We start from the raw sequence: 10622 nt of genomic DNA, 5'->3' as shown, positions 1-10622 counted from the left end.
TAGGTAAGTTCGAATATGGGTCATCTGGGATCAAAAACTAGGTCACTCGGTCAAATCAAAGAAAAACTTTGTGCAATAGAGGCTGCATTTTTCAGTGGATATTTGTGAAATTTGATCAGATTGATCTTCTTGATGAAATCTTAGGTTAGGTTTGATTATGGATCATCTTGGATCAAAAACTAGGTCACCTGGTCAAATCAAAGATAAACCTTGTGTATGCAATAGGGGCTGCATTTTTCACTGGATGTGCATGAAACTTGGTCAGAATGTTTGTCTCCGTGAAATCTTGGATGAATTTTTATCTGGGTTACGTTGGATCAAAAACTAGGTCACCAGGTCAAATCAAAGAAAAACTTTGTGTGTGCAATAGAGGCTGCATTTTTCAGTGGATATTTGTGAAATTTGATCAGATTGATCTTCTTGATGAAATCTTAGGTTAGGTTTGATTATGGATCATCTTGGATCAAAAACTAGGTCACCTGGTCAAATCAAAGATAAACCTTGTGTATGCAATAGGGGCTGCATTTTTCACTGGATGTGCATGAAACTTGGTCAGAATGTTTGTCTCCGTGAAATCTTGGATGAATTTTTATCTGGGTTACGTTGGATCAAAAACTAGGTCACCAGGTCAAATCAAAGAAAAAGTTTACATTCTATGGGCCACATTTTTGATTCAGTCTTCATAAAAATTGTTCAGAATGTTTGGTATCATGAAGTATTTTATGATTTCGAATCAGGGTCATGTAGGTTCAAAAACTAGGTCACTTCGTAAAATCAAAGGAAAAGCTTGTTTACACTCTAGAGGCCACTTTTTTGCTCCAATCTTTAAGAAACTTAGTCAGAATGTGTGTTTTTGTGATATCATGTACGGGTTGTAATCTGGGTCATGTTGGGTCAAAAACTAGGTCACTAGGTCAAATCAAAGAAATGCTTGTTTACACTCGGGCTACATTTTTGGTCCAATCTTAAAGAAAATTGGTCAGAATATTTGTCTCCATGAAGTTTCGTACGGGTTAAATTTAGGTCCGGTTGGGTAAAAGGGACCTAAGGTATGTTTAGCTTTTAACGGACATATGAAACATTGGTTGCAAATATAAATAACGTAATAGCACATTCTAAGACAAACATAATTTTAAGACGTGAATAAATAAACTTGCTTAAAATACTGACATGTTAAATCAACATAAAATGACATAGAATAGAGTTCTTAGAGACAGCTACCTTCCAGCAACAGAGTGCACATGACGTTCAAGTATTCACGATCAAGTATGCATGAAAAATTTTGACAAAATTACTGTTACAAAATTCGTAAGGGGCCTTCGTGGCCGAGTGATTTAGGAGTGTGACTTTAAATCGCTTGTTCCGCACTGATCTGGGTTAGAGCCTCGCTCTGGGCGTTGAATTCTTCATGTGACGAAGCCATCCAGCTGGCTTACAGAAGTTGGTGGTTCTACCCATGTGCCCGCCTATGATGAAATAATGCGCTGTGGAGCACCTATGGTCATCTTCCACTACCGAAAGCTGGAAAGTCGATGTAAAACAATAAAAAACAACATGCTAGCTACAGAAATCTTGTCTGTCACATGTTACGTGTATGACACGCCCTTCAGGGGAAAAACAAAGCAGAGTGCATTATATACTATATGTAATGTCTTTTGTTTTGTGTGTTCATGTTTATACTACTCTTTGTCCCTACCCCTAACATTCTGCTCTATATCCCTCTTTTTTTAAATATGTAAAGAGAGCTTCAGTTATAAATTTCCTTTACAGTATCCGGTTGATATGTATAGAGAGCTTCAGTTATAAATTTCCATTACAGTATCCGGTTGATGGCATGTGACTGTTGCGTATGATTTTTACAAGAACACAGTCACGCGGAAGTTGATGAGCCTGACATTACGGGTCCGTAAACTTAGTATACCTCATTTATTTGACTTGACATAACCTAAACATTACTTATACAATATTTTCCCCGAACTTTCTGCAATTGTTCAAGATAAATTTTAACTTAATTTCACTGCTTTTTAATGATTGCGTGCACAAGGAGATATCCTAACGCATCTTAATTCAGCTCAAAATCCCCCTACAAGTATATTTTGGCAGTGCATTGTGTATTGATTGCAACAATTGGGACATTACGTACTAATATATCGTTTTTTTTGTGTGTGTAAACAGGCTAATTGGCAGCTAACAATGTTTGATAGGAGAACCAATAGTCCCTGTCAATACAGAAGATCGATGCGCTTTGTCTAATACGGAAGTTTTGAAACTTCTTTGTCTACTAATAACCCCAATACAATATGAACTGTGCATTTGGAAGTTTGTCAACGGTTTATTGTTACAGATATATTTAAACATCGAACTAACAAAAACAAGCTATTCAATATTTACACGCAACTGTACATTGTATTACATAGTATATTTGACCTCCTTTTGAAGCATACGCATTTTAAATTTTAATTGATAGGTAATTATTGTTTAGCTGGTGTTGAATCATAGTTTGCATAACTGAGACAGTTAGGTATCGAATTGCGAAATGGTACCAACTGGCGTAACCATAATCGATGGTAAGTTCAGTTTCAGTTCATATTTAAATAAAATGAAGTTTAAACCTTTAATAACCTTTACCTAAATTAAGCATAGTCACAAAAATGTTTTACAAAAGTTGCACGATGATTATTAGGATACTTATAAATTTTCAATTAACTGGAGTAAAACGAACGCCTTTTTGTTAGGCACTATTTTGTTATAGTAGCGTATAAATTAACACTTTCATTCATAAATTACAGCCCGAGAGAGTCCTGTTACACCACGGGGTGTAAAACTAATTTCTCCAGCAGCGTCAAAAGCTTAAGAAAATCCTGTCTAATATGCAAAAAAAAATGCATTTCTGCTTCTGTGTCCACTCCAGATGGTGTAGACATTATTCCACCAAGACTAGAGTCATGAGCGAGTTCAGCTGACGGACTGGAGACTGCTAATCATACCTGGCTAAGTGTGGTGTGCACATAACTTCCGAAGGTTTAAAATGGGATCTGGTGCAGCAAAACCCGGTAAATCAATAGGTATGAAGGTTTTACTTTTGTGATAAGTTTTTCCGTTTTGAATAAATTTCTTTCAACCCGTAGCCTGCTAAGTTTCTAAAATAGACTGGTCCATCATTCAGTTTGAGCAATACCATTTATTATTCGAATGGGTATTCACTGAAAAGCTACTGACTGAAGAGCGGTGGTGGTGGTGGTGGTTTAACAATTCATTTCCTCTCATGAGCAGTCTCGGTCAAACCAAGTCTACTATTATGTTCCTTGGTTGCGTTCTAAAAGATCTTTTCACAAATTTAATTATACCAAATAATTGTTTTATTCCTGAACAATCCGTAACCATGTGCTCATTTGTGTTATATTAAATTTTTTTTCTTTTAAAATGGATATGCGGACACACTTCAGTTTTACTCGTTAAAATTAATTGAGTTCGGGTGGTAAAGGTCGCTACATTTAAAAGCACTTTGCCCTCAGTGTCGAAGGGACAGAACGGCATAAGCATTCTACATGTGAAGAGGCCAGCTAGCTTGCTTACGGAAATGTCGGTGGTTTTACCAACATCTGAGCTTGAACATTAGCCCGGCAGGGCACATAGGGTTTCTCCACAATGGAAAAGTTGAAATGAAGTCGCCATATGATCTAAATATGTTGTGACGGCTTGACTTTTTAAAGTGAAAGGTAAAGGTAGATTTATCGGAAACACAGAGCACCTCAAACACAACCAAACATGACAAAGCCGACAAAAAAAAAATAACCATCAGCACATTTTCTTTCAGCACATCTGGATTTTGATCCGTCACAAAGCAATATTGTACAGGACACAGAAAACACAAAGGTCATAAAAAACAACACGGAGTTTAATGTGGCAACAAATACATACGTGTCTAACACAAAAACTGTTTTAAACAAGAATATGAAAATAGACATTTCTTGCAGCGGAGGCGGCGTTATCAGGATAGGGTTAACTACGACAAATCCATCTGACACTGTTAACATTTTACAGGTTTGTGTAAGCATTTGATAATTTGTTTAATTTAAAAGAAAGCTCTGCCCATTTCTCGTTTCACTTTCCAGATCTATATTTTTTACTCTCTGTTTGAAAAAAGCTAGCATGTTTGTAGAAGATAGGTTGTACAGACTCGTAACATCGGTGCTGAAACTGGATATTAGTTAGCGTTTCTCTATGTCAATGCAGCTATTCACTTTTTTTTTCGCAGATGTGACGGTATGTTTTGTAAATACTCTGTTATCTTTAATCGAATAGCATCCTTTTTTTTTTGATTGTTTTTTTTTTGATATAACAAATGTATACATACGACTGAGTTCTCAGATTTCATCAAACTTTACACGAAGGTTAGTTCAAATTTACTCCTATGCATGCGACATTAAAAAACATGTATACTAGCTCCGCAAATGGAACTTGTTTGCAACAGAATGACGCAAATAATGACCAACCACAACATCCCTCCCCCTTCCCCTTAGACATAAACTTCATGAAAATCATTCTGATAATAATATACAGGTATAATAAAATTTAGGCCTTTTCTGATCAATGTCTTTTCAACACTACATCTATCAGCTTATTCAGTCAATCAATTTTCAGTGCAGTACTTAAAACATAGATAAAGTAACTGTCTTACAAATTTTTAAAAATGCCATATGAACGTAACTGAATACATCAGGTATTAACGTAATAAAATGTTTTAGACATTAAACAAATTATCTTGACCTTATACTAATATATGCCGCTGTCAATTTATAACAAAATAGTTGTATTTCTCTTTTTGTTTTCATGCAAATTATATATTAAAACTCTCATGGAAACTCAAAAGCATATAATTATTTTGTGGAAGGTCTTAACAACAATATTGCAGATCGCAATTTGCGAGTTTTAAGATGTACAAAGTATGTTCTGCAGGGCTCTGTATTTGAGAAAGAAGAGGGTTTTGGACAAGAGGAAACTAGCCGAATACTGTACAAGTCCGAGTTTGATCATTTCTGGTACGGTCCACCAAATGAAGAGAGGGAATACGGAAGTTGTAGTGAACAAGACAGCCTGTGGCTTTATGTTATCCATGTGTACGGAGTTCTCGACATTAAGGCACAACTGATAGAAAGTGGTATACACACTGGATAACGGCTATCCTGACGCCCGCTGGAAATGTAACCCAGCTGGAAATGTAACCCAGCTGTAAATCGGTAGGTAAAGTTTTTCATTTATTTCTATTAAAACGAAGCCAATTCTTGCAAATCAACTTGACAGTTTTGTCAAGGAATGACCATGGCTTACATTTACAATTTCTGGGCCAAATACGATCGTTACGTTTTGAGATATCCGCTAATAATTTCTTCAGTTTGAAAAAATCGAGCAAAATTCCAAAGTTTTATGCAAATTGTTTTGTTTAAGAACAACCTGTGAAAACTTTTATCATCTGGTTTAACAGATGTGTCCTTTCGGAACACCTGTGTGAAGTATCCGTGTTCTACGTTATTCCTGAAAAAATATACACGCCGTTAAATAGGCATGGTCGAAAAAAAAAAGGACTGTCGAAAACGGCCGCTAGTGCTGTCGCTGAACTCGGATGTTAACATTTATAGACTATCCATTAACTCCGATGATTTTGAATACTTTTGTATGTAAAAATATTACTGGCAGTGATTTGACGGAAACGTAATTATTTTTAAAAATGGTACTTTCATTTCAAGAGGCTTTAGGACTACATTCCTTCACGCCCGGGCTGAATTTTAACCTAGTTCTTGCCATTTTTCCGCCATGCGAAAGCCAACCATATATTTTTTGGCAGTTACACCGAAGCAATATAGTACATATTGCCATTTTGCCAGCTTTTGAATGGTGGAAGAAAACCACTACAGGTGCCTCCGGGCTACTACAGATAGTAATTTCACCTCGGATAGCCGACAGCTGACTTCAACGACTGCCTATTTCAAATACAGCGGCCGTTTTCGACAGTCTTTTTTTCTCGACCATGCCTATTTAACGGCTAATATACTTTTTCAGGAATAACGTAGAAGCCGGAAACTTCACACAGGTGTTCCGAAAGGACATATCTGTTAAACTAGGTGATAAAAGTTTTCACAGGTTGTTCATAAACAAAACAATTAGCGCAAAACTTTGGATTTTTGCTCGATTTTTCAAACAGAAGAAATTGTTACCGAATACCTCAAAACATAACAATCGTATTTGGCCCAGAAATTGTAAATGTAAGCCATGGTCATTCCTTGACAAAACTGTCAAGTTGATTTGTAAGACTTGGCTTCGTTTTAATAGAAATAAATGAAAAACTTTACCTACCGATTTACAGCTGGGTTACATTTCCAGCGGGCGTCAGGATAGCCGGTTATCCAGTGTGGTATATATAGCTTAAATCCATACGCATTGATAACAATGACATCCTTGGCTGCTGACTTCGAATAAATTGCTCTCAGCCGCTGTGGGTTCAAAACGTCCCTGAGAATGTAAAATTCTTTCAAGTGGAAAAGCCATCCAGTTGTTTTTAGAAATGTTCTTGGTTCTACCCACGTGCCAGCTCGGTTTCTGAAATAATGCCTCAAAGGGACACCTAGGGACTTCCTTCCATAACTTTTTAAAATTATTAAACTGTAATATGTAATAAAGTTCAGAAATGTGTAGTTGTCATAAAGTTCAGAATGGTGTAATTGTGATAAAGTTTAGAATGGTGTAATTGTGATAAAGTTCAGAATGGTGTAATTGTGATAAAGTTCAGAATGGTGAATATTCATGTACTAGATTGATCCATGCATGCAAGAGCTTGAACTTTTGAGTTTGTTAATGTACTACATTTTCATTACAGATAAAGCCATGGACTTACAGCTGTGTCCTCTAGTCACAGATCAGAGTAGAGCGACTGCAATAAACCCAAATACTGCTGTCTGCAAAATAAGGTGATATCTAAAACAAAATCACTGTTCCGAGTTTAGATGTGAAGGAATCCCGAGGGATATGAGGGGGCAGCCCGAGTGATATGATAAGTAATAGGCATAGGAAAGACAATTTATCACGATATTCACTAAATACTGCCTGTTTGTGTGTGTTTTTTCCCTACGCTCTGCTATGACATTTGACTTTATGAATAATGAATGAACTAATAGAATCGTGTTAGTTTTATTTATTTATTAATTCATTCATTTAAATATTTAGTTTTATCATACTTGCAAGATGGCATAATTATAGAAAAAGTTATTGTATTAATATGAAGATTTTTTATACAAATGTGTGCATGTTATGCTTATGAACCTATTTGCATGACTTGGAAATTACTTTTAATATCAGCTAGATGTACGTTTTCTACAGTTGCATCAATTTGCCATAACCGGATGGCTCCCGCGTCACATGCTGTCGCTTTTCTCGCGTAAATTCTGACGGCATTTTGTTTTCAGATACCAAACACGAGACAGCAATGTTGAAATGTCAACGTTTTCTGAATTGACTTGAGGTTACTTTTTTCAGGGAGTCCGTTGTTAAAGGAGATATCTACCACTGCCGATGGAATATGAAATTGGAAAATGAAAATATCACAGGGAAAGCACCCACTTATGGCTATATGTGCCTAAGACTAGTATCAATGAAGAATGACACAGGTAAATCTATGAATCTGGCTAGCCTGGGAATCCAGTCTGACAATTTCTAACTTTTTTTCTACCTGCAAATTGACAATATCAGAAACTCGATGAATGCCAATTAACACTAATTAGCGCAAATTAAGTGCGATCTTTAATGCATAGATATTATTAGGGATGGGAACGAATGTTCGAATATTCGAATATTCGAAAATCGGTCGAATATTCGAATATGAAAATCAAATTCGAATATTCGTAAATTATTGTATTTTGTTTTCATATTATGTATGATTTCTTCTGACAAAGCACAAATATTATCAACGGCTTCCCAGGCTAGAATCTGGCATACATTTAAATGTTTGTTTGTTTTGGGTTGAACGCCGTTTTTGATGTTATTTCAGTTACGTAAGGGCGGGTGGATTTCCAAATATTCCTGAATTCTGTACCAATACCAGTAGGAGGTTCGAGCCTTGGGGCGTATAATTCTTCATGTAAGGAAGCCATCCAACTGGCTTACGAAAGGTCGGTGGTTCCATCCAGGTGCCCGCTCGTGATGAAATAATGCACGGAGGGGCACATGGGGTCTTCCTCCACCATCAAAGCCTGAAACTCGCCATATGGCCTATGATTGTGTCGGCGCGACGTTAAACGAAACAAAAAAAAGTACCAGTAGGTAGAGACCGAATGATTTCAGGCACAATGCCTTTTATCAAATAACACGGAGAACATACGACTCACTCGGGCATCGGACTCTTGATCCTGCGGTCTGTAAATCTGCGCTCTCCCCACAGAGCTAAGCGGCGGACTGACACACATTTTAACTCTGATCGATTTAGTCTAATGTGTCCGTCTAAGTTTTAGATACATTTTACTGTCAAAAAAGAGATTTTTTTTGCGTATGGAATACGCTTTTAGTTACAATTTGAGAATTTCAGTGTGTTAAGGCTTTAACTAGCGTTTGTTTCATTCACCAAAACACTTTCTTGCGTACAGTAGAGAAAGAAGAAACACTATGGGAGAGGAAGAGCGCTGTCCTAGAGTACCCGTTTAGTTCTGTAATTGCTTTTCGTCTGAACATCCAAGAAAATGAGGTTGAACACAATCTACTCATCAATTCTGTTGGTACTACGCAGAAAGATTATTTCGAAAAAGAAGTCCAACCTGAATCTCTGTACTTTGTGATTGAATTTAGTAGTGGTCAGCTTGAAGTTACCCACGGGAAAGGACTTAGAGTAGCGCAAGGTAAAAGAATAAAAAAAAATTATCTAAATTATCTATCATTGTTTATACAAGCTGAGTGGACTATTTATATCTAAATACTATTGCAAATATTGAATTAATGTTGCCTAAAGTTCTATAATATAGAGATGGTACCTACCCAAGAAAACCTATAGCTAAAGGGAACAACCCTGAATAAAAAACGTGATAACTACATTTGATGACAGTAACTTTTTGTGTCACACTATTTGCAGCAAAGCACTCATGATCAGTCAGAGAAATTCTTCAAAATGAGTAAAGCGTAAAAAACACTTCTAAAATGATTAATTGATATTAATATAACAACAGTCTACCTATGTTATTACACATATATGTGATACCAATTTAACTTTTTTATGTAAGTTCTAATTGTTGGATATACATTTTACATTTTAATTATCTAATTTTGTGTAAACCAAGTTTTGAGAACAAAAAATAACTTTAGCTAAAAATCCAGAACTTAAATATCTGAGTTAACGTTTCTTAATGTCGTAAAATTTCTTGAAAGAAATTTATGCATTATTTTATTTTATTTTGTTTTGATGCACTACTTAACTTCCTAGCAGAGCCTCAGCACAACTTGTAAAATTATTATCAGTTTAAGCCACAAGAAAATGTTTTAAACAAATGTAGGTCATGCTTTGTCTGCCTGATCAGTTGTTGGGGAAAAGAACCTATTTAATATTTCCTTAACTTTTGACCAATGATTTATGTTAGCTTCACTTTATTGGTCAATTCAGAGTTGTTCCCCTTAGATTGTCTTGGGTAGTTACCATCTCTATTCTATGCTTCCAAAAGAAATCGTTTGACAGATTTTACCTGCCTTCAAATATAATATTAAAAGTTATATTTGAATTGCCTTACGGTAACCGTTATGGTTTGATTGGTTACCATTATGTAGAAATATAAATTTATCAATACAATTAATAAGTAGCAGATGTATTCTAAAGTTTCTGAAGAAAAACTTCCAATTCAGTAATGAGATTTCAGCAATACGTATACCTTATACATTAGAATATCAATTGTTTTCACATCATTTCGTTTCAGAGGTCGGAAGTATTTTGCTGATTAGCGATTATAAGACAGATATTGACGAGGCAGACGCTCGGGAAATATTACTGGAAACAAGTTCAAAACTTGTCTGCTTTCAGCCTCATCGGATACAATTTGGTGACAGCACTGGCAAGTTTGCACTAGAGTTTAACGAAAAACTGACGGATAGAGGTATCTTTGTAACACTTAAGTTCAAAAACAATGCTATTAGTTATTTGTTAATCATTATCACAACAAATAGTGCATCAATGTCACTTTGTATTCTGGAGCGCACTTTTCTTCTTTAGTTCAAATAAAACTTGAGCGAAAAATAGTCTTCAATTCTTTGTACCGCCATATCAATGAAGAATATGTTTGTTTGTTTCTCAGACATAACACTTGTGCAACGAAAGTTGAGTTGTCCAGTTAAACAGTTACAAGAGACTGATACAGTTCAACTAGTGGTTAATGATATCGAGGGTATAGATGAAGACCTTGTGAAATTTGATATAGAATCACATTTCTCTTGGACAAAAGCAGGAGGAGGAGTTATTGTTAGTACAGTAAAAGACAAAATCATTCCAGGGTGTTGGCTTGTTCAGTATAGGAGCAAGGAAAGTTAGTAAGATCTCATATCAAATATATTATGATTACAGACGACTTAATAAAAAGATTGACACTTAATTAAACGCT

The 10622-nt window shown here is 35.8% G+C and overlaps 1 protein-coding gene across 4 annotated transcripts in view; it reads left to right on the top strand.

Moving 5' to 3' along the window:
* The first annotated feature begins 2333 nt into the window (after positions 1–2333).
* LOC123536453 (protein mono-ADP-ribosyltransferase PARP14-like) overlaps positions 2334–10622 on the top strand; it is a 28546-nt gene continuing 20257 nt past the window's right edge. Inside the window, exons 1-9 of one of the 4 annotated variants that reach the window (XM_053527673.1) lie at positions 2334–2567; positions 2790–3065; positions 3818–4044; positions 4960–5161; positions 6875–6965; positions 7531–7661; positions 8634–8882; positions 9945–10121; positions 10320–10547. In XM_053527673.1, coding sequence (XP_053383648.1) covers positions 3029–3065; positions 3818–4044; positions 4960–5161; positions 6875–6965; positions 7531–7661; positions 8634–8882; positions 9945–10121; positions 10320–10547 — 1342 coding nt within the window. In that variant the 5' untranslated portion in view covers positions 2334–2567; positions 2790–3028. The remainder of the gene's footprint in view (positions 2568–2789; positions 3066–3817; positions 4045–4959; positions 5162–6874; positions 6966–7530; positions 7662–8633; positions 8883–9944; positions 10122–10319; positions 10548–10622) is intronic. The other 3 variants (XM_053527672.1, XM_053527671.1, XM_053527670.1) reach the window with 3 other exon arrangements.

The sequence above is a fragment of the Mercenaria mercenaria genome, chromosome 17 (genome assembly GCF_021730395.1).
Source record: "Mercenaria mercenaria strain notata chromosome 17, MADL_Memer_1, whole genome shotgun sequence".
NCBI lineage: Eukaryota > Metazoa > Mollusca > Bivalvia > Venerida > Veneridae > Mercenaria > Mercenaria mercenaria.
The sequence above is the reverse complement of the archived record's forward strand: the minus strand, read 5'-3'. Positions and strand labels throughout refer to the sequence as shown.